The 24,268-nt window shown below is 39.0% G+C and overlaps 1 protein-coding gene across 2 annotated transcripts in view; it reads right to left on the bottom strand.

Annotated features, from left to right (window-relative positions):
* The window catches only part of ST7 (suppression of tumorigenicity 7), a 204,862-nt gene that overhangs the window by 69,313 nt on the left and 111,281 nt on the right, over positions 1-24,268 (bottom strand). For both annotated transcript variants that reach the window (XM_008581019.1, XM_008581028.1), the window contains one exon: positions 23,357-23,454. In XM_008581019.1, coding sequence (XP_008579241.1) covers positions 23,357-23,454 — 98 coding nt within the window. The remainder of the gene's footprint in view (positions 1-23,356; positions 23,455-24,268) is intronic.

Below are 24,268 nucleotides of genomic sequence, written 5' to 3'. Positions count from 1 at the left end.
CCGGACCAGGGACAGGCAACGGGATCGCAACTCCCGGCGTTGCTCCCGCGCCTCGCTCAGCCAGTGAGCGGGAACCGGTCTGTACGTGGGATCCGAACCCTCGGACGGGAGCGCCGCCGCGCTTCCCAAGCGGTGCACTATCCAGTGCGCCACCGGGCCGGCCCTCCTAATTGCCTTTTGAGGCAACATTATTTCTTCCCTTTGTGGGATTGACTCTATAGCTTCTTAAAGTGTTGCTAGAGCCTGGAAAAAGGTATCTCTGACTAAACAATATTTAGCAAATTTTCCCCAAATATTTTGATCTAACAGATTTTAATACATGGTCCTTGAATTCTATAATGATATCAAGATAGTAATTACTAATCTCACAGGAATTACTCTCTCACAGCTTAGAGTCCCACTTTTTAATTCTCCACTTGAGTTCCAGAGTAGTTCACTGAGAGATGCAGTATGAGAAATTATATGAAGTACTAGTTCACCCTGACTGCTGCTCAGATTAAGACAGCTATAACCAACCATAACCAACTATATTGCACTCAGAGTTAAACCAACTATGAGGTAAGTTTCTTCCCTGTCTAACCCTTAGTGTTGGGGTTGATGTTAGGCTTAGATAAGACTACCTAACAAGAAAAAATTTCTGTCATAAAAATTCCTTCTTGCTTTTTCTCCAGATAGCATACTGTTTTCAAAATAAAAGAGAATATATATAGGGAAGTGTTCATCATGGGAAAGAAGGCACATTAGAGAAGTCAAGAGCACTGCCACCTTTGCGATCAGATAGGTCTGGCCTTACATCTACGGACAGTGGAATGTCTTAGCTCTGGGTGAGTGCATTTTTCTTATCAGCAAGCCAGGGATAACACTTAGCTCACATGCACATACAACTCCCACCTGATACCATATGGGGGCCATTATCCTCACATAATGTTGACACAGGTATACTGCATTTTCAAAGTGTGTATTTGTTTTGCTATATGCAACTAGTTTCCTTTTTGTTTTTAGTTGCATAATATAGCATATCTCAATTTGTTTATTTATTTTAAAATAATGTACAAAAAAATGGCTCTGTGACATAATTAGCCTTTCTATTAAGAAAAGACCACAGTTCCCATATCAAACTTGAATGAAAGCATATGATAAATATACAGGCCTGTTTTCTATAAGCTAAGTCATTCTAAATAAATCTTTAAGCTCACTCTCTATCTAGCATACTTCTGTTTATTTATTGCCTGCTATCTTCTCCACACTGGTAATTGCTTTCTCCTGGCAGCAAGAAATATATATGCCCTGTTTTGCCCAAATATTATAGTTTGTGTAGAATGAACACACTAACTCTCCTATGATTCCTCTAATACCTATGGGGAAGAACATGGGATGGGCCAAGGATAGAATTTCAGTTTCAATTTTACAATCATCTGGCTATTGTCAGTTCAAGTTTATTTCAATAGAAGAATTTGAAGCACTTCTGAGGTTAACATTTATGAGCTCAAATGGGAAAAAAAAGGAGAGTTAATTCACTAGATTTGAAATACTCTATGGACATAATTTAGAACTATAGTCTGTATGTTTTTTCTCAGCTGACTCACAGGATGAAAACAACAGTTTAAACCTTTCAAGCTTGATATGTACCTATTTAAACATTTTATTAGTTTAGCTATCCATGTATTGTTCCCTGAGTGAGAAAAGCAATGGGAAAATTCTTACATATTTTAAGGAAGAGGTAACTAAAAGAGATTCTCAGCCAGATTCCTACTGAGGTAAATGCAAGCTTGGCCTAATTATATTATAGAATTTGGCCTGTATTATATTCGAACAGCAGATACTATTTTCTTATAGTTGCAAGTTTGACATTATTTAATTATAGTTTCAAATAAAGGCATAAATAGAAAATAGATAAGACATTCTATATTGTATTGCTATTCTTTTGTCTGTGATTTTTACTGACACCACGGGCCATGAAAAAGCAAAGAATGAACTGTTTACCAGAATCCTCAAAGGCCCATGGGAGTTCCATTTACACAGATTACTATAAAATGCAGTCTTTGGAGGCTTAAACATACACTAATAAGAAAATGTCATTTTCAGAACTAATACAAAGACAAATATTAAGCTGCAACTACTGAAAAGTAATATGGTCAATACATGATCTGCATGGACAGATTGTTAAATCACCAGTTAACTAGCTCTTCACTGAACTGAACACATTATATCAATAAATTCATCATTGGAAACTAAAGAGAGAAGTAACAGTTGCAGGCATGATGATCTTCCAATGACAGTGTTGCATCTCCCAAAGACTCAAAGGGATAGAAGGTTATCTAATTATCTACTTTTCCTGTCAAAATTATGTTCAGTTCATTTCCAGAGAGGGAACGTTTCCTTAAAAATGTCAGTGAATGAGACAAGCTTTGTGTTTACATAGATGCTAACAAAAATATTTTCTGTAAAAAACTTCGTCTTCTGTTTGTTCTTCAACCAGTTAAAGATAAAACAAGCACAACCCTGATGAGAATTCAGAAATCTTCAAAGATTTTCTTCTTCAGTGACAATTCTTTACCTTAAAGACATATAAGAATATCTCTTCCCAAAATCAAAGATCTGATAGCATGACTGTTTTACCTATGTCATTATGGAGAAAGTTTACCCACTCTAAACTCTACGGTAAAATGCAGTTTCAGGAACCCCAAGGTGAGGTTGTTGGAGAAAAGGGCAGAAAAGAAGCTTATGTTGTCTTGGGTAAAAGAAATTCCTCAAAACTGATCACTAACACTTTGAGTAAAACATTTCTTTCTCATCTTACGAAGCTTAAAATAGGGCTGTACCCTGGCCCTGAGACCATGCACAAACATGAACAATTTGATGCATATTTTGAATGCCTGGGAAGCAGGCCCACAGTGAAGAGGAGATAAGCATCCTTCACTCTGTGATGACATGGCATTGCTCTCCTGTTCCAGGAGTGGCCTCAACATGCAGCTAAACATACTGGCCAACAATTACTGTCAGAAAGGACTTTTCTTGCCAAAACCACAATCACTGTGTTTGGCAGACACCCTTTCACATTCACATGGGTAATGGTAAATAACTCTATTCAAGAGATTAACTCATTTCTTTATCTGGGGCACAGTTAACAAATACTCACTCTCACAGGCATCTCACAACGGTCATGCTGAAAATTAACTATCATGGAAGATTTTTTCACAGCAACAGGCAGAATGTCAGTACTCCAGCCTCTCATATCCATCCGCACACTGCTCTGTAATCACTTTGCCTTCCAGTGCTCTTTCCTCTCCAACTCTTTCCACTGAACCCTTCTGGAACTTGAGTCTATGATATACCATTCCCCAAAACATCCATCTATTGTTTACAGAACACTAGCCTGAGTTCATTGCTTCTTTTGCAGCGTTCATTTACCACACAAAACTTGTGTCGACCAGGCAGGATGTAGGGCTGGCTTCTCCTAGTTCCCCAGAGCACATTCAGATCATTATTGCTCAGGCCTTGACACAATTCCTGTGCCTCAGAAGCTCATGCCATAATGCTCCAGCATCTGCTCCCACCCTTTGACCATGTTTCCTACCAAGTAACAGACCCTCTGAAGATTTTGGCACTCAGTTCTATATTCTTACTCTGGACCTCAAGCTCAGTTTTATAGTCTTACTCTGGACCTCAAGCCCTCTATGTAGATGATCTCAGTCCACGTGAACATCCCATCAAATACTCTAGATTATCAGTTGTTTTAACTTCCCAAAGCAAAATACTGTCTCTCCACTGTAATTAAGCAACTCAAAGTCATAGCCAAACTCTAGACCTTGATATCATCTAGACATATTCCACCTAAAATTCAAATATGCATCTCTCTTACTAGAATATACTGCTCTCCAGTTATCTCATATCATTATTCCCACTAAACTTCCTCTTTATTTTTACTGAGACCACCAGTTCACCTGTCCTTGCTACTTTTTTGTCCTTATCTTTCTCAGGTCATTCCCATTACTTTTTTTTTTGTCTTTTGTCTTTTTCCGTGTCCGGCAACGGATCGCAACCCTCAGTGTTGCCCCCGTACCGGACCGGGGACCGGCAACGGGATTGCAACCCTCGGCGTTGCTCCCGCGCCTCGCTCAGCCAGTGAGCGGGAACCGGTCTGTATATGGGATCCGAACCCTCGGGCGGGAGCGCTGCCGCACTTCCCAAGCGGCGCACTATCCAGTGCGCCACCAGGCCGGCCCATTCCCATTACTTTTAAAATTCTTTCCTCTTTTAGCTTCCAGGACATCATACTCTCCTGGTTTTACTCTTACCTTTCCAAGCTGCTCCTTCTCAGAAGCCATTGGATGCTTCTCCTCTACCCAGCCTGTCAACACTGGAGACCACTGGGATTCAATTCTTCATCTTCTCTCTCCTCTATCTCTCTACACTCATGATCTCATCCAATACAATGGCCTTAAATTCTATATATATGTTGATTACTCCCAAACGCCTCACTCCTGAGTTCCAGACCCATATCCCATTGTGTTTCTGAAATCTCTACCTGGAGGTATAATAGGTATCTCAAACTTAACAAGACCCAAGAACTCCTTCTTTACCAATAAAACCTGTCCTCTCCCAGTCATCCTCCTTTCAGTAACTAGTATGACCACCACCAAGTTGATCAGATTAAAAACCTGTGCACTCCTAGGTTTTCCTTGATTATACTATTTCTTTTTTTTCCACATCCAATCTATTCAGAATTCATTTTTCAAATAGTTACTGAGCAGCTGCTGTGTACCAGGTACTGTTCTATGGGATACAGTAAAACAGATAAAAAATTCTTGCCCTCCTGAAAATGATGTTCTAATGAAAGGAGACAGAAAATAAGCAAATAAATAAAATATGTAGACCTTCAAATGGTGATAAATTTCAAGAAGAATAAATAAAGCAGCAAAGGAGGCTGGGGAATGATGGTGTAGTGTAGCACAGGCAGATGCAATTTTAAATAAAGCAATCAGGAAAGGCAGGATGGCAAAGATGGCATTTAAGCAGAAACTGAAGAAGGTGAGGGAGCGAGTCCTGAAGCTTTCTGGAAGTCAAGCATTCCAGGGAGAGTTTCCAGCAAGTGTAAAGGTTCTGAGGTGGGAATGAGTTTGGCACATTCAACAAACAGCAAGAAGGCCAGTGTGGCTGGAACACAGGGAACACACAGCGGCAGTGTGGGCTTGATGTGTAGAGCCTTGCAGGCCACTTTTAGAGTTCAAATTCTGAGTGAAATGAGAGGTTAGTAGAAGGTTTTAAACCAAAGAATAACATTATCTAACATATGTCTTAAAAGGCTCCATTCTAGCTGCTGTGCAAAGAGGGGATGCAAAGGGACAAGAGTGGAAGTCCAGTTAGGTTATAATAAGAATCCAAGAGATGATGATGGTTTAGACCAAGGGGAGGGCTGTGAACATAGTAAGAAGAGGTAGGACTCTAAACACATTTTAAGGGTAGAGCCAATAGGACTTGCTAATAGTCAAATCCCATTGATTCTATGACCAAATATATCTCAAATCCATTCACTTGTTCACTGTCACCCCCAAACCCAAATCCCCATCAGCTCTTACCTGGACTACTATTATAACTGTTTAACAATGCTTCCATTCTGGACAATGTACCCAGTAATCTTACAAAAACATTAGTAGGATCACAACCCTCCTTGGTTGTATACAATCTAAAAGTTTCCCATTGTACTTACAATGAAATCTAAACTCCTTGCTAAGCTCTGCAAAGCCCTGAATAACAGTGGCTGAGGTCTGCCTTTGCAAACTCTGCTCACCTTGGCCTCCTTTTCATTCTTGTTAAACTATCTCCAGCCTCTGGATATCTGTTTAAGTCTTCCTCTCTCTGTAACGTCTTCTCCCAGATCTTCACATGGCTGGCTCCCTCTCACCCTTCAGATCTCAGTAATAAGGCCTCCTGGGGAAGCCCTCCCTGAGCACTTATCTAAGTGAGGCCCTCCTGAGTTACCTCTACCACAGCATCCTGTTTAGCTCCTTCACAGCACTAGCTACAATCTGTAACTGTCTTCAGTGTCCATGTCTCCCTTCCCCATGCCAGAAGGGATGCTGTCTGTCTTGTTGTCTGCTATATAGCTAGTGCCTACAACCAGGCTTGGCACCTCCTAGGCATTCACTAAATGCTTGTATTTAGAAGACAGTGAATGTATCTTCCCTTCTTACCCTCCCTCCCATTTCTTCTTTCTCCAGCCTAAAGCCCATAGCCCATCACCTTACCATCTCCTTGCCAATGCCTAAGTGTCCTACCTCCCATGTTTTTCCATTTCATTCACACAGCAACACCCAGACCTTGGATCAACCCAGATATCTATCAATTCTGGTCTAACCCTCAGGCCAAAGGATACATATGTGAGGTTTGAGGGAACAACTAAAATATGATAATCTCCAACCTCTACAGGGCCAAACTGCCCAGTAAACCTCAAGTATTTCCCTGGTGATTTTGCTCCTCCATTCCACAACTCTTAACCCATGTCCTCTCAATTAACTCTCAGCAGATCATGTGGTCTTCTACTTAATCAAGTCAACAAAAGTCAGCAGGAGGACCCCCTTCAATCTCTTCACCTCCATCCCTACCCCTCCACGACAGCCCCCAACTGCATCTAGATCCATCTTTGTATCCCTATCAGCCACAGAGAAAATGCCTCTTTTTCTTAGTCTGCTCAGGCTGCAATAAAATAATGCCACAGATTGGGTGGCTTAAACAACAAAAATTTATTTCTCACAGTTCTGGAGGCTGGAAGTCCAAGATCCAGGTGCTGGGAGATTTGGTTTCTGGTGAGGGCCCTCTTCCTGGTTTGCTGACAGCTGCCTTCTTGCTCTTCTGTATATATGGACTCCCTCTCTTCTCAATATTTTTCCATCAACGTTTGAACACATCAGGTCTTCTACTGCTTTCACGTTCCCTTCTAGGTACTATCACTCCTCTCTTTCCTTTTCCATACAAGCTTATTGAAAGAGTTGCCTACTACTCCAGAAAACACATTACCTCACATTCAGGAGGCAAGACAAGGCAATCTATTTTATACTCTTTCCACCCCACTAATCTTGCTTTTGCCAAATTGCCAACCAACTCTTTGGGGTAAAATGTAACAAATATTTTTCTGTATAACAAATACTTACTGAATACTTGTATGACTAGTACTGGGCTAAGAACTGTTCATATCATATACACATTTTCCTCTTCTATTTAACAGCATTTGATACTGTTGACCATTTCTCCTCCCTCCTGAAATGTTCTCTTACTATGATTTTCATGACACAACATTTTCCTCAACTTTTTCCCACTTCTCTGGTCACTTCTTTCCAAGTCTCCTTTGACAGATCTACTCTGTACTCCCCTCCATTTCTTTTTTTACTTTATTCACTCTTCCCTCCATAATCTCATCCTCACTCACAATTTTAACCACTTTCCATGCTCATCACTTCCCAGAACTTCCTCAAGCCCAGATCTCTCTCCTGAGCTCAAGGTCTGTATATCCCACTGCCTACTACATATTTACATTTGGGTGACCTGCAGGTACTGCAAAAAATTTATGTCTAAAATTGAAATCATTTCTCCTGCCCACCCCTCTCTCAAACCTATACTATAATCTCTATCCCCATGATGGTATAATTGTCCCCCCAGTTTCCCAAGCAAGAAATCCAGAAGTCACCCATGACTTCTCCTTACTCCTTCCCTCACACAACACCCAAAACCCTGAAAGTAAATGCAGTAACAAAAAAACTTATCCAATCACTCTCCATCTTCTCTCAACTCTACCTCTTAAATCTCTCAAATTGGACCTAAAATCCACTAGGGTTGTTCTACCAGGACCTACAAAATTAAACCCAGAGCATTGGATATGAATGTTTCTCCATTACTGAAAAGTAGAAGGCAAGGCTGAAAAAGGAAACTATACAGGAGAGGAATGAAAATTTCTTTCTCTCTCTGAAAGGGACACATGTTGTACTCTGAAGAAGCAGCACAAGATGATCCCTGACTCTCTAGAGAAAGACCTAAAAATATTTTTCTCCCTGAAATCAGTCTTGTGTGAGAACACCAGACACAGTTATTAATTAACGCAAAAACTCTTGAGTCTACTTGAGAAGGGTCTATGCACCCCACAGCACAGTAATAAAAGAACTCAGGCAAAAGACTTAACAAATGAAGATGAAAGACTGAACAAACAAGTCTACCCCCTCTTTCTTCCACAAAACCTATTGAAATTATAAGAAAATGGTACAAAAGGAGACAAATCTATATCTGTGATGAAAACAGCAAAGAGGGTAGGAGGAATGGCTGGCAGAGTCACTGAACAAGAGATTTTAACAAACTTCTCCAAGTCAAACTGAGAGCGGGACTTGATTAGGCCATAGCAGAAGAAGCTGAGGTAACTGCAGCTGTTCTTCCAAGAAGAGGCCCAGAGAGGCCCCAAATTTGGCGTTGGCAGAGCCAGAAAGCAGGAGCGGGGTACGGGGCAGTAGCCATAGGTAATTAAACACCTGACTACAGAGAAGTTGGGCTGAGCAGCCCTTCTCATGCTCGTGAGTTTTTAATGGAAATGAAATGACTGCCTACGTTACAGAGGTGCTCACTAAAGAAACTGAAGATTTGTTCATAGTGGAAAAGGACTTTCAGTTCTTTTTAAAAAAGGGAGTTGTAAATTCTCAGTTGAGTCCTCTTATCTTGACATTTGCTGAGATGTGGGGTGGGAAGTGCTCCCATCTACTCCCCATCTAGGCATTCATCCACCCATCCATTCGTTAGAACTTACTTTCTAGTGGAGGTGGGGAATACAAACAATAAATAAGTAAACAAATAAAATAATTTCAAAAGTGAAATGGCAAATAAAAAGTGAGACAGAATGTGACTGAGAATGCTATAGCATGTGCATGGACATGACATAATGCTCCTTCAGCTGGACATCATGAAAGGCCCTTCTAAAATGATATTTCAGCTGAGTCTAAATGACAAGAAGGAGCCAACCAAGTGAGGATCTGGAGCACAGAATTCCTGTGCAAAGGCCCTAAGGAAAGAACAAGCAAGTTTGGCACACTCAAAAAGAAATCCAATGTGGTTACAGCCCTAGTGAGTGAGAAACACAGTAGCATAAGCTGAGTTTGGAAAAGTAGGTAGGGATGAGATCATGTAAGGCCTTGCAGGCCATGTAAAGAGTTTGCCTTTTATTCTACATGCAATGGTAAATCACTTAAGGCTTTTAAGCAGGAAAATGACAAGTTGGTTGTGATCTGAGTTTTAAAAAGTAGCTTGGGTTACATTCTTTAGAATGGACTCTAGATGGGCAAGAATGGGAGTCTGAAGACCAATTCCATAGTTCAGATGAAAGATAATGGTGATCTGAATGAGGATCATAGTAGTAGTGCGGTTGGAAAGAGGTGGATAAGACTGTGTGCACATATTGGCCATAAAGCCAACAGGAGTTGTATACATTATTCCATGTGGAAGGTGAGGCAAAAAGAGGAATCCAGGATAACTCAGAGGTTTTTCATTTAGGCAACTAAGCAGATACAATGCCACTTATCGAGATAGTGAAGAAACAGATATGGAGTAAATGACTGAAAAGTTCAACTTTTTTGACATGTTGTTTGAGCTGCTCATCAAATATCTAAGTAGTGACGTCAGCCAGGCAAATTAGTATGAATCTGGAGTTTGGTGGAGAAGTTAAGAGGAAGATGCAAATGTGGGAGTCATTGCCTTACAGCCTGAATAAAGTCATAGGACCAAGTGAGATCATTTGGGGAGGGCGTGTCAGAGGGAAGAATGGAAGCCCCGACAGAGGCTGTAGCACTCCAGCACCAAGAAGCTACAGTAAGGAGGAGCCAGGGAAAAGACTGAGAAAAAGCAGCTGGAGAGGGAGAAGAAAAATTATGCAAGTGAAGGACAACAGAGAACAGAAGACAGTGTTCCAAGAGGGAAGCAACAGTTGCAATAAATGCCAGACCAGCCACTTATATTTAACCCCTCTTCTTCCAGAAAATGGAAGAATTTTAAAAAGCAAAACCCCATAAACAGAGGAGTCAAGAGAAAAGGACTATAAAGAATTTTTAGGAGATGTAAAGCATACAGAACAAAGGCAGCTAACTGCCTGAGGAGAGTGAACAAAAGATACCTCTTAAGAGCCTCTCAGGGAGTGAGACCAACAGAAAGGAAACAAAATCCTGATGGGCATAGCACCTGAAGGCATGAGGCACAGAAGAAGCCAGGGGACAGGACTAGCTTCTTTTGTAAATGGGACTTGATTAGGCTGCAGCTGAGGAAGCTGAGGAAACTATAGCTGTTCTTCTAAGAGGCCCAGATAGGCTCCAAATTTGGAGATGGCAGAGCCAGAAAGCAGGAGTCTGTATCCAGAGTGATTAGATCCCCCAGTTTCTTTCACACCACAGGCAACCAGGAAACCAGCAGGTTATTCCTGATAGAAACTGTGTGGTACAGACTGCAGATTCTGGGACATGATGCACAGTGAGGGGCTAAGTGAAGCCAGGTGCTAAAAACCGAATAATTAAGGTGACAGTCTGGACAGTGAATGACACACCTCCCTTCTCCCAACCTGCTCCAAGAAACACTGGCAGTCAGGTGTGTACTCCCTAAGCAGAAGGCTTGATGCAGAAGCTGAACCACTACAGAAAAAAGATGCAGATAGTAACATTTGGGGGGTATGTGATTAAAAAGATAAGCTAGTTGCCTGGGCACCCAAAAGTAAAGCCCACCAGGCCAGCAGCCCTGGATATACACATAGAGCCCCCAAAAAGCTTTTTGGTGCCTCAGTTTTAAATGTTGAATATTCAGCCAAGGATCACCAGATATCTGAGGTAAGTTCTCCCAATAAAAAAAAATAAAAGGAAACAGGTGTAATAAAAGCAGAACCAAGCTTTAAAACAAATAAACTAAACAACTATCCATCCATATTAGAATAGAATGTCAGCAGGCTCAAAAAACAATGCCTACAAGAAGAAAAAAATAGGACAAAGACAGTCAAGGTGATAGGGAAATTGGAGGACAAGGCTACCCCTATACACCTAGATGCAAGAGGAACTCATCAGAGCAGAAACAGAGATCATCTCCCTAATTAGTACCTGAGAAGGGCTGCTCCTGACACTCCAGGGGACAACAAAGGAGCCATGAGTCAGAGTGGGAAATAGGACAGTGATACATTAAGCTGGAGGGACAGCCCATTTGACTTGAAGAGATGGGTATTTGGGGGAAAAGTAGTGGTAACTACTTTTATTCTTTCCAGGCAGTAGAAATTTTACTGGTGGGAGAGTACAGCAAGACACCCTGCTAGAAACTAAACCTGTATTTAAAGGGCTCAGTGAGAGGTCTCAGAAAGTAGCCTTATGCACCAGAGAACTCTTGAGTCACAAAGGTAGTTTCCCTAGGCCCAAGGAGAGGGAGGAAGACTATCAGGGTATCTTCTTAACAAGTAGGAGAGGGCCGGCCCGGTGGCGCACTAGATAGTGCGCCGCTTGGGAAGCGCGGCAGCGCTCCCGTCCGAGGGTTCGGATCCCACGTACAGACCGGCTCCCGCTCACTGGCTGAGCGAGGCGCGGGAGCAACGCCGAGGCTTGCGATCCCGTCGCCGGTCCCCGGTCCGGTACGGGGGCAACACTGAGGGTTGCGATCCGTTGCCGGACACGGAAAAAAGACAAAAAAAAAAAAAAAAAAAAAAAAAAAAAACAAGTAGGAGAGACAGTTGTCCAGAAAGGAGGCTATAAGCAATGCTTTAGCATCGAGTATTAAAAAGGGAAACCAGGAGACCCAATTCATTGGCCTCCCTGGTCTTCACGTGAACTGCTGGCTTTGCTTGCTTTATAGTTTTTGTTCTTGCTGGCCCAGGTCAGCTAATATGTCTGTTTCCAGTGATCACCTCTCTGTTCACCCTAGAGAACAATGACTTCACTGGCTCCTGGTCACAGAAGCAGCCCTACCAGGGCAGCAGCAACTCAGATATCAGTTTTCTCTGTATATATCACAAGAGGAAAAGCTGTTCACAAATGTCTCTGGTCACTGAGTGAGTCTAGGGGTGGGGGAAGCTAATACATGCTAAGTTAACTACCATTTTGGAAGAATTTATAAATATTATTAAGCTTAACAAGTAGTCAAGAAACATAAATATAAGTATGGATCTTAGATAGTTGGGTTTATCAGAAGAATAAAGTACAATTTTAAAATGTTGGACCAGCAGGAGATCTTTTCAGTGGAAGAGAGAAAAAAGGAAGAGAGAAACTGTGACAAATACAAAACATGAAAGACAGCAAAAAACAAAAAACAAACAAAAAAAACCCCCAAAAAAGCAGTAATTATTCTGGGACTCTCAACAGAATAATTAAAATAAACAGAAATAGGAAAAATGTACCAACCAAATCAAAAAGCCTCAGGTTTGAATAAAGACAGAATTCAGCAAAATTTTTACAAATCCAAATGATCCATCAAAAAAGTATACAGAAAGCTCGATTACAGAATTTGGAAAAAATATACCAGGCAAATATGAATTCAAATAAGCAAGAATAGCTAATTTCAATATAAGTTTAAAGAATCAAGGAAGAAAAATATAAAGGACAAAGGAGGGACATTATATACTCTTAGTGATAATATATCAATAAGGCAAAATAATTTTCAACATAAATGCATCTAACAATATAACCTCAAAATATATAAAGCAACAAATAACTAAGCATGGAAAAAACAGATTAATAAAGAAATGGAGGTAAATATCCTATCATATCCTTAGAAACTGATGGAGCAAAGAGACAAAATATGCTAAGATACAGAAGATTTGATAACATGTTTAATAAGCTCAAACTAGTAACTCAAACATAAAGATCTTTATACCCAACAGAGAATATATTCCTTTCAAACACAGATATAACATTTACGAAAATTTTATGACCATACTAGGCCTCAGGGGAAGCCTCTGTAAATTCTCCCCAAATCAATATCATATCATGCATGTTCTCTAAGCATAATGTAAAAAAATTGTCAATCAATCAATGATGAGGGGCTAAAAACATATTACATGGGATAAGATGAAATTATAAAAGACTTAAGAAATGCTTAGAATCAAATGGAGCTAAATGTCAATTTAAACTAGTAAAAAGGCAACAGGATGGAGGGGGAGAAGGATAAGGAAGAGAAGAAACACAATAATACAAATATGGAGAGAAAAATTGCAATAAAAACAAAATGTTGAGAAAATAAACAAAACCAAATCCTTATCCTTTTTAAAAGATTAATAATACAGACAAGCCTCTGCCAAGACTAATCAGGGAAAATAAAAGTAGAAAGAGGCAAATAAAATACAAAATAAAAAGAAAAACCATAGATGCAGTACGTATTTTTAAACTATGAAATAACATCATGAAAAACTATATGTAATAAATTTTTTTAAAAGCATGTATATTAAACATATATAGTGCTTAAAGCAAAGCCTACTATTGAGATATATGGGCATAGTTGTGTATTGCTGGTGAGACTATAATCAATCATAAGCAGCCATTCTGGAGAGTGAAATGGCAAGAGATACTGAAATCAAGCATATATACAGCCCACTGGCTTTCCTAATCCTTCTTATCCTGTTGTACTTTATCTTTGTTTCCACAACATTTGCTACTTTCTAATACACTATAAAAATACACACTTATTATTTATTTATTTATTTGTCTTTCCTTCCTGCTAGAATGTAAGCTGCATAAGGGCTTGGGTTTTTATTTTGTTAACTGATTATACTAAATTCCCTACAACAGGGATTGACATGAAGTGGAAGTTCAGTATATTTTTGTTGAATAAAGGAATGGATATAAGGAAGATAGATGGTTGAGGGTAATGTGGGTACAGGAAGACCAAAATCAGAGCTTTAGGGTAAAAAGGAAAAGAAGTGGAACCAGAAAAACTGTGGGCCTGATTGGAGCCACTAAATGAAACCAGGATTGAGTTCTGGGAAGGTGAACTACAGAACAGCAGGAATAAGAGAAGAACTGGTTATAAATAAGGTGGAGAAACAGAAGCCAAAGATCAATACTTGGGAAAGCAGGCCAAGAACAGGAGTTTGGAGGAGTGAAGCTAAATCAGTCTCTCAGATGGGAGGCATCTGGCTAGAACTGATCATGGGCCAGCCATACAAACCGAAAGCTCTACTTAGCAGCAAATACTACTAAATGTATTGAAAAAAGAGCATCCAGCATTTAAAAAACCCTGATAAGAGACAGCTCAGGTTATCGGTCATGCAAATGACAATACCTAACAGCAAATAAAATAACACTATTTCTAGCCAAAACTCTCACCTGGGAATGTTTACCACCTGCTTTTCACTATACCTAGTGAATACAGAGTGTAATGCTGATAAAATTGTGGTTCCTCATCATTGATGTGATTACCATTAGGTAAATCAATCGTTGATAAAGCTATTATTTGCTATCATTAATTAAACACTCTTCCTAATTACCAATAATTCACTGAATAAGTAAATTTAAACAACATCATCAGGAAAATCCAGGAAAGAAAATCATGATCAAAAAGAAGGCAGGGGTTCATATAAAGTCTAACTTGGAAGATTAGTGAGTTTTGATGTATGGCATTTACTTTCAAGATTCACTTTTTCTTTATTTGAAAGTGTAGCAAAGATCAAATCTAGAATCATACCAACAATCACTTCAGAAACACTTAAATTAAAAGAACTAAAATATTTCACTGTATACTTTGTCTTTAGTTCAATGATGCATCTGGGTATCCTAAAAGCTTTGAAAGTAACTGTGTTCAAGTGGTACTTAGTCGGCTGAACATAGTAAAGGTGCTCTTCCTCCTCCCATACCCCACTCCCACATAATGGTACTTCCTTCAACAATCAAGCTTAACAATTTCTAAATCAATTCATCAACGAAGTTATCCATAATAATCCAAGATAACTAAAAAAACAACAACAAGAAATATTGTATACAAGGTAAATAACGTGATGTGTAGAATGGAAAGGCAGAGGGAAGGACGGTACTAAAAAATTTAAGAGTGAGGAAAAGGGGTGATAAAGGCAATAAAAATTAACCCCCAAAATATTCATTTAGCATTTTTCCACCTAAAAAGATTTTTGCACCTTTGCAGTAAGAGCAGAATTTATGTTGCAAACTATTCCTTAAAATACGTTTTACAAACAATTTGGGAAGAGGATGATGGTTCCCTTTTACAAATCACAGATTTCATGAAGATTTTCCCTCATGAACATAAGTGGGCAAAAATGCAAATCAGCAGTCCTTAATGCTCCAAAGGCTCTGATTAGTCCCAGAAGTGCTCCTCTTCACAAATCATCGAAAGGGCATCCTCAAACTGTTAATGCTACTAAACTAATCCCCAAAGGTCAATCACTCACTCCCCAGATTCCTCTAAAAACATAAAAGGAATATATAACGAACATCTACAATAATTTTCTAAGCAGAACTCATTTTATTTACATTACTTTAAAAAAATACACATTAATACTTTAAAGGAAGGTAGAAAATCAAAATTAAACCAGTACCAAAGAGGCATCATAATCAACAAGAAGCTGGAAATCAAAGGTAATTGGTACAAAGCATTAACTGGAAATTTGTAAGCTATAGCTCTGATTCACCAACTCAAATATTTTTATTGACTGCTTGTGTCTGCATGGAAGTGTTCTGTGTGCTCAGAGGGACACACAAGAAAAACATGGTACTAGTATTGCTCAAAATCTAGAGAGCTTCACTTACCCTTTTTGCATAGTTTTAAAATTTGGCTCAAAAATCCCTGTCTCTCTCTGCTCTTCCAGCCCTAATCTTCCCTTAATAAAGGGATCACACGAATAAGTGATCTAAGAAAAAAAATTAAGAATTGGGATAAAATAAGTGAGAAAAGAGATCAAGGGAACTGGTACTATATATTATCTCAAAACATGTATGTTTTCATGAGTGAGGGAGCCCCCACAAAAGATCCTCAGAAATTGAGCATCCCCATGAAGGCTTATTTCTCTCATGGAACCTTGAATAAAATACAAATCAACTCAGCTCAAAATCTTTACATGATCAGTTATGTATCTGTATGAGCCGAGAAAAAGAGGTGGAAAAATATAGACCAAACTGCAAGTACTGATTACCTAAGTGAGATGGCATTATAGGAGTGGAGGGGATACTGTAAATTCCTTATTCTTTGACTTGTTACAATGAGCATAAATTACTTTTGTAATTTAATAGGACACCCATAGTATGTGTGAATTAAATAAGACAGTATACTTAAATTTCTTAGCAGAATGTATGGCACATGGTAACACTCATTATATAAGTTATTGATAACAAAAACTGAAACCCTCCAGTTCTCAGCTGGGAATCCTGGAGAAGATGATTAAAATGTAGGAAGAAAACAAGCCCAAGGATGGGGAAACTAATCAGCTTCCTCTGATTATTTTTTATAAGGAGCCAAGGCTAAGAACTCAAAGGAATAGTTAGCAGTTATATCTTTACAGGCTAGGCTGAGAATCGGTTTAACATGATCAAAGGCATATGAAACATGTTTTTGGCTGACCTGATATAGCAGTCAAGTTCTGGAAAGAATGAAAGTATATACAGATTATCTATATTTTTGTATGACCTGGTGTGGTATATTGAATTGTGTCCCCCAGAAAGACATGTTGAAATCCTAACCCTTGGTACCTATGAATGTGACCTTATTGGAAACAGGGTTTATGCAGAAATAATCAAGTTAAGACAAGGTAATAAATACAATGTGTATTTATGTATCCTTATGAGAAGAGGGAAATTTGGACCCAGAGATACAGATACACAGGGAGAAGCTCATGTGAAGACAGAGACAAGATTGGATTAATGTGTTTACAAATCAAGGACAGCCAAACATTGCTAGCAACCACCAGAAGCAAAAGGAGGCAAGAAAAGAGTCTCTCCTACAGACTTCAGAGGGAGGATGGCCCTGCCACACCTTCATCTTGGACTTCTCGCCTCCAGAACTATGAGAGAATAAAACTTCTGTTGTTTAAACCACCCAGTTTGTGGTACTGCTATGGCAGTTCTAGGAAACTAATACACCTAGTAATAAACTAGTCACAGGTTGAATTTTAAGTTAAAATTTTAAGTAGGTGAAGTTTTTCTTCCCCCTACCCACATTTCTCTGTGTCTACCACATTTTCTACCTTTCTTGCACCCACTTTTCACCCTTTTGAAAGTCATCTCAATATTTTTAAATTTTATTTTTTCATCAGAAGAAAATGAGAATACCATGTTTATTGTAATAATTCAACATAACATTTATAAAAAAACAGAAAGACAGCTATGATATAATTGCTAATGATTTTCTCTATATTCTAAGGTTTTTTCTTATGCTTCTACAAGCAGCTCTCAAGGTATGGCCAGGGTACCCCTAGGGGTTCCTGATATCTTTTCAGGGGGTCTTTAGAGCAAAACTATTTTCATAAATAATAATTTATTTTTTGCCTTTTTCACTCCACTCTCTCCTGAATCTACACAGTGGCACCCCAAGGCTACATGTTGGGTGATATCAGAACAGACTAAATGCAGAAGCAGATATGAGCCTCCAGCTGTCTCCTATTCAGCTGTACACTAAAGGGACTTGCAAAAGTATAAAAGCAATGTCACTCTTTTTACTAATTTTTTGTTTGAACAACAGTTATTTTTCATGGTAAATATCAATATCTAAATCCACACAAAAGTTTGGGGTCCTCAATAATTTTAAAGGGATTTTGAGACCAACAAGTTTGGGAACCACTGGTTTATATTAGCATCTATTTTTTAATTGAAAAAAACTGAATCAAGTTATACCTAATGTTTACACTTTTCCTTTTCACCTAATATATGTTGGAAAATAATGGTAAGAATAGCAACACTGAGTCCTCACTGCTCCTAAAGTTCTGTGCTGAGTGCTTTGTGTGAATTATTCCATTTAATCCTTACACCAACCCTATGAGGTGGGTACTAAACGTACATCCTGGGCACTTCTGATGCAGGTAGACCACACTCAGAAATACTCACTTGCTATGTGACCCTGAACAAGCACCTATGTCAAGGGTTGTTAGGAGGGACTTGCTGGTTAGCTCAGTTGGTTAGAATGTGGCCTTATAACACCAACGTCATGGGTTTGGATCCCTGTACTGACCACTTGCCAAAAAAATAAAATAAAATAAAAATCAATTTGCAATTGCTGCTGGATCGAACACATTAAAAAAAGAAAAGGGGTGTGGGTTGTTAGGAGAATTAAATTAATTTATATTTGTAAAGTATGTAGAAAAATACCTAGAACACAGGAAAGACTATAGAAATATCTGTCAGTGGGGCCGGCCCAGTGGCGCACTGCTACAGTGTGCCGCTTGGGAGCGCGGTGGCACTCCCGCCAAGGGTTCGGATCCCACATACAGACCGGTTCCCGCTCACTGACTGAGCGAGGTGCGGGCGCGACACCGAGGGTTGCGATCCGTTGCCGGACACGAAAAAAGACAAAAAGACAAAAAAAAAAAAGAAATATCTGTCAGTGTTTAGAAGGTATTTAAAACTCTGAGATTGAATGTAGTCACCAAGAATGGGCCAACAAAGAGAAAGTCAACAAGGAGACTGTAAGATTTTAAGAGAACTAAGAGAGCATGTTTTCCTAAAATCAAATAAATAAAATGTTTCAAGAACAGCATGATGATCTGTGTCAAATGAGAGGCCAGCATATGGAAAGAGGCAGTTTGAAGAAAGAGTGAAACAAGGAGGGAGAATGGCTCAGAGGTCTGCAGAAAACTACAAGAAGTAGTGGAAACAGTCGAGAGAGCATAATAAAGTCGGAGACCATACAGTCAGCTTTCAAAGGAGCAGAAGATTTTAGGGAAAGGAGGTGAACAATGATCTGGAAGCAGGCATGAGGAGCAAGGGAGACCACTAGCCCACATGAGGCCTTCACATTCCCTTCTCTTCTCAGCCCTCCCCCCAGGACCCCACCCAAAACCTCCAAGCTCATTTAGTCTTCCTGACTGAGAATGCCTCTTCAGGGAATCCTGTCTGGGCAAAACAGCCCCCAAAACCAGGCTGGTCAAGTCTAGGAGTTTTTTAAAGGCTTATACCCACACCAGAGGAAGCCCAGACTACTAACAAGCAGAGTAGATAAAAACTCCATGTCTGCCCTGAAACAGATCTACTCACCTCAGGATTCTCTAGACTACTGGTTCTTAATGGGGGATGATTTTGCCCACCAAGGGACATTTAGCAATGTTTGGAGACATTTTTGGCTGTTACAACTGGGAAGTTACTGGGGTTGTGGGTTGCTATTGGTATCTAGTACGTAGAGGCCAGGATGCTGCTAAATATCCTACAGTGCACGGGACAGCCCCCACAACAAAGAATAATCTGACCCAAAATGCCAATAGTGCCTGCTTTAGAACAAATGACCTTGGGGCCGACCCCGTGGCTCACTCGGGAGAGTGTGGCGCTGGGAGTGCCGAGGCCGCGGGTTTGGATCCTATATAGGGATGGCCGGTGCGCTCACTGGCTGAGCACAGTGCGGGCGACACCAAGCCAAGGGTTGCAATCCCCTTACCAGTCACTAACAAACAAACAAACAAACAAATGACCTTGGGCAACAGGAGCTTCTGAGTCCTTTCACACAGGCAGACTATCCCATCCCTACCAATTTATCCACACCAGTTCTGACAGGGCATGGCTAAGGGGCCAGGCCACAGTCATCAGCCTTATGAATTCCCCTCCAAATCTACTCAATTAGAGCCAGAAAAAGATAGAGGAAAAACCTGAGGCTAGCTAAATAGTAGAAGTTAAAAGGAAAAAAATAAATTGTGTCATATAATTAAATGTTAAAGAGGCAAAATCACCCAAAATGAGAACAAGCACAAACACTTTTCCTAAAATTTGAGAAAGGAGAAAATGCAACCCTTTTCATTTTGAATAACAAATAACACTTTACAGTGAAGTTCAAAAGTCAGCATGCTTTCTTAGCTCTACCCACTGCTAAATAGTCCTTCAGCAGTAAGGAGCTTCTGTATTCTTGATGGCAAGGAAGCTAATTAAAGTGAGCTTTTTTGAAAAACATCCTAGGAATTCAAATCAATTAATGTGTTGTTTTAAAAAATGAAAAGCCATGAATCTTGACATTAAGGAGTTGATATGTGTTTATTTCATCAATATTTCACTGACACTACCAATATTTTATTTGATCCATAAATACAATCTTGGGCCTTAGAAATGTAAGAAATTTTCTACAGCTGACCTTCCTAGAATTCCCTTTTATTCTTTTTCAGGCTATATCACCAATTAACAGTTTTCTCTTCTTTAATTTTTAAGAATGACTGTTTTCTACATACAAGGCATTCTAACTGTCGTATTTCTATTTCCACTTTAAAATTTGCTCTAGGAAAGCTTAAACCCATGAATATGGGAAGAGGAAGGCTACATTTTAATGAGAAATTAGATCCTCTTGCCTGAAAGTTTTATCAGCAGGCTGCTTGGAATCAACTGCTATTTTATCAGAGGAAGTTTTCCAGCGAGATGGTTTATGTGCATGCTGTTAAAGGAGTGAGCCCCTCATTCAAATCCCCATTTATGCATGACCCACTACCTGAGAAGAGTCAAACAAGTTAGGCCTGACCACCAATTGTCTCCTACAAGGCTGGGGTCACATGCAGCTTTAACAGACAGAAAGGTATTCAACCTTCCCTCCTCATTTAATAAAAGGAGTTTCTGAAAGGAAGAGCACCTTGAATATCACTATTCAAAACACGTCTCCACCATGTCTGATGTTGTCCCTCACAGGACTATTACAACAGTAGGGCCCACATCTATTGGATGCTCCAAAAACCCAGAGAAAAGGCAACAGGTACTGGTATTTTAAGAATATGACAATTTTTTTTAGAAATGAATGCAAGAAACAAACATATACACAGATATGAACATGCATAAATATGCATGTGTGTTTATGTATACACATATGTAGAAAGAGAGAGAGAGATTACTTGTCTGACTGATTCATTAAAAAAAAAAAAAAGAAATCAGAAAATCCCAAAATGTCCATCAGGACAAGCAAATTACAGTATAATTATACAATAGAGAAAAAATAGGGGAAAAAATCATAAGCATGCTTACTATCTGCCAGGTGCTTTCACATTATCTCATTTAATTCTCCCCATTAATTATCCTTTTAGGTAAGAGTCATTATCCCCAATTTATAGAAGACTAAATGAAGCCCATAAAAGGAAAGTCAGTTGCCTTTGGTTACAGAGCTAGTAAAAACCAAAGCTGAAATTCACATCCAGGTTTTAGACTCCCTGCCCAGTATTTCTTCCAATGCATCCCAGACTTTCCTCCAAGATCTATATTTGGGCTAGGTCAATGAAATATTAAAAAGCAAATCAAAGAATAGATGTATTGATTTTAATCATGGGAGATTTTATACATATATACTGAAAATGATGATAAGCAGAATGAGATTGATAGAAAAAAATGGAATTAATCAGAATTTGTTTTTCGTATGAAGTTGCTTAAGCATATAATAAAGAAAACCACCAAAATCTGCTCCTCCATGCATGCCTGTTCTAGACTAATTAAGGTTAAGAAGAGGTAATAAATGTAAAACATCTTGTTAAAGGCTGAATGTGCTAGGCCAGGTTAAGATAAAGAAATACCCCATCCTTCATAGCCAAGGTGACTGGCAGAGTTTCTTTCATATATCAAGGATGGAATTTCTGCCTGACTTAAATATTTTAATAAGCTCTCTCACTAAAAACATTATAGAAATAATTATTCCATCTTATTTCTGTTTGACTTAAAAAGCAGCTAAGAGCCAAAAATAAGTGGGGAATCTAAAGAGTTACAAAATAATAATTTTTAAAGAATGAAGACCTTCCTTTTAAGTTATAAAGTTGATCACCCCTTCAAAAACTCAACGCAGGAAACATCCTCAATGTCAATATTCAAAATGGATTGTTTTCCCTTTAGCTTGCTAAAAGTTCTAAAATGATCTGTAAAGGCCTCTATTTTTTTTTTTTTTTTTTTAATAAGCACTTATGCTACATAGCATTCTTTAAATTCTTCCTTCAACCAAAAGAATTTAATCCTGGGAGATCCCCTTTGCAGTGACTTTGCCTGAAGAGCATCTATCATCTTCAGTCAAACAGAATTATGTTATAATCTTCCTACTCTTGTTCCTCTCCTCAGGCTACACTGTTGCTTAATGGAGTAGCCAGAACCCAAGCATGGGTCTTACCTGGAACTTCTCACATTAAGCTGTAACTTGCAGAAATAACCAGAGGCAGGCCTTGGGTTGCAGGCTCCTTCCTCCAAAGAGTAACTGAGAATTCACATGAGTAACTCCCTTTCCAGAGACACACTGAGAAAAGGCTCACTAGGTTTGCACAATCCTGTGCTCAAATTCATAAGCTGAGAATTGGGCAAGATGCTGCTTTTATCCTGCCCCTTGGTTCTTTCACTGTTTTAACAGGCAGTTATCTATGTCTCCTAATTCAGAAATACAGCAGAAGAATAAAATGTTGGCAAAGGTTTTCTGAGATTGTTTTTAGAAAGAAAATGGCTTACAAACACAATTCACACTGGTGTCAGTTTCTTTATGAAAAGTGTTTCTTACTAGCAAAAAAAGGTGAAAGTAAAAGTTCCTCAACTGACTTCCCTTAAAACCACTCTTTTGTTTTAAAGTTACATAATAATAATCTCCCTTGGTTCTCTTTTGTTTTAAAATGCTCATCTATTTCCTCTCTTCTTAATTCTCATGTTGACTATTACTAATAAAGTATTCTGATTCAAGAATCTAGGAAAATGCTTGAAATGACTACAAAAGGATTTATGAATACAAAATATATACAATAGGATACATAATATTACTAAATTTGAGGGTAGCAATTTGACCCATAATTTATTCAAATCTTCCTAACAAACACACACAGAAAAAGTCAGTTAGCTAAAATGGCTGATCTCATTATTGGCTACTGGCTACAACCCCAAAGGTTTAATAATAAGGACAACTACTGAGATTTTTAAAAATATGCCAGTTACTCTATTAAAAGCTTTGCATGTATTATCTCATTTAATCCTCATAACAATCCTATGTGGTAATTATGAGGATTACTACTGTTATTTCCATTTTACAGATGAGGAACCCAAGGCACAGAGAGCTTGAGTAACTTGCACAAGACTGTTCATCTAGTAAGTTGGGAGCTAGGGCTGAGCCCCAGGTGCTCTGGCTCCAGAGTCCATGGGACCATCACACCATCACTGGTACTATCTGTATGGCCATTCAGGGGGTTCCCACATCTCTAAGCCAGGTGTATTGCCACTGATCCCAAACACAAATTCAAACTCACATCTCTCATCATTTTCACTGCTTCCCTGGTCCTCCCGAGTCTTCTGGCACACATTGCTAGCCTTCTTTTGATGTAGACCAAGACATTGGTGTCTCGTCCTGAAGAGGAGACATAAAACACCAAAATTTTTTTTTAAAAAAGAGCATTCAGTTGAGCAGCAAGAAAAAAATTGAGGCCATTTTGCCTTGCCCTTAAAGGAAAACCTTGGAGAGGACAGACTACTCCTTTGGCTTTTCCTTATTGCCAGGAGCACTGACAACTTTGTTAATAGTAGAATGAATACAAAGTAAAGTAAAAGTATTTAGACTTCCAAAGGTCAAATCATGTGACTGACTACCAAATCCATGCTTTTGAGTTAGGATGTTGAATATTTGATAATAAATAAAATCATCTGCCACTAAGTGCTAGGAAAATGAACATACCTACGTTGCATTCAATTTATAAGCAAGAATTCCACATTCTTCAAGCGTGCATGCTTTTTGGTAAAGATGCAAAGAGGTGAATCTCAGGTTGCATCCTGATGAACTATTTTTTTTCATTCTTGACATTAAGTCTGGAGAAGCCTCATCCTGAACTTCTGTTTTATATTATTCTTTCCCTAACACTAGTGACATCATAATCATCTCCAGGTCCCCAAAGCAGTCAATTTTAGATGGCAATGTAACACATTCCAGATATGATAATAGAGTATGCAACAAAATGAAAAACTACCCTGGTGTTAGAGAAAGCACTGACAAGCTAAATAGTTATAAAAATAGTCACTAAAATGGCTCTTAAAAAGTACATTAACAACTTCTTATCTTAATCTTTTATTTAATTATATGTCTTTTTGGATATGTTTCCAGACCAGTGAGAACATGCATGTGCTTAATCCTCAATAAAATTACCATGTTTGAGAAAAATATGACACAC

The sequence above is a fragment of the Galeopterus variegatus genome, unplaced genomic scaffold (assembly GCF_000696425.1).
Source record: "Galeopterus variegatus unplaced genomic scaffold, G_variegatus-3.0.2 Scaffold89, whole genome shotgun sequence".
Taxonomy (NCBI): Eukaryota; Metazoa; Chordata; class Mammalia; order Dermoptera; family Cynocephalidae; genus Galeopterus; species Galeopterus variegatus.
This window is presented reverse-complemented; position numbering and strand designations above follow the sequence as displayed.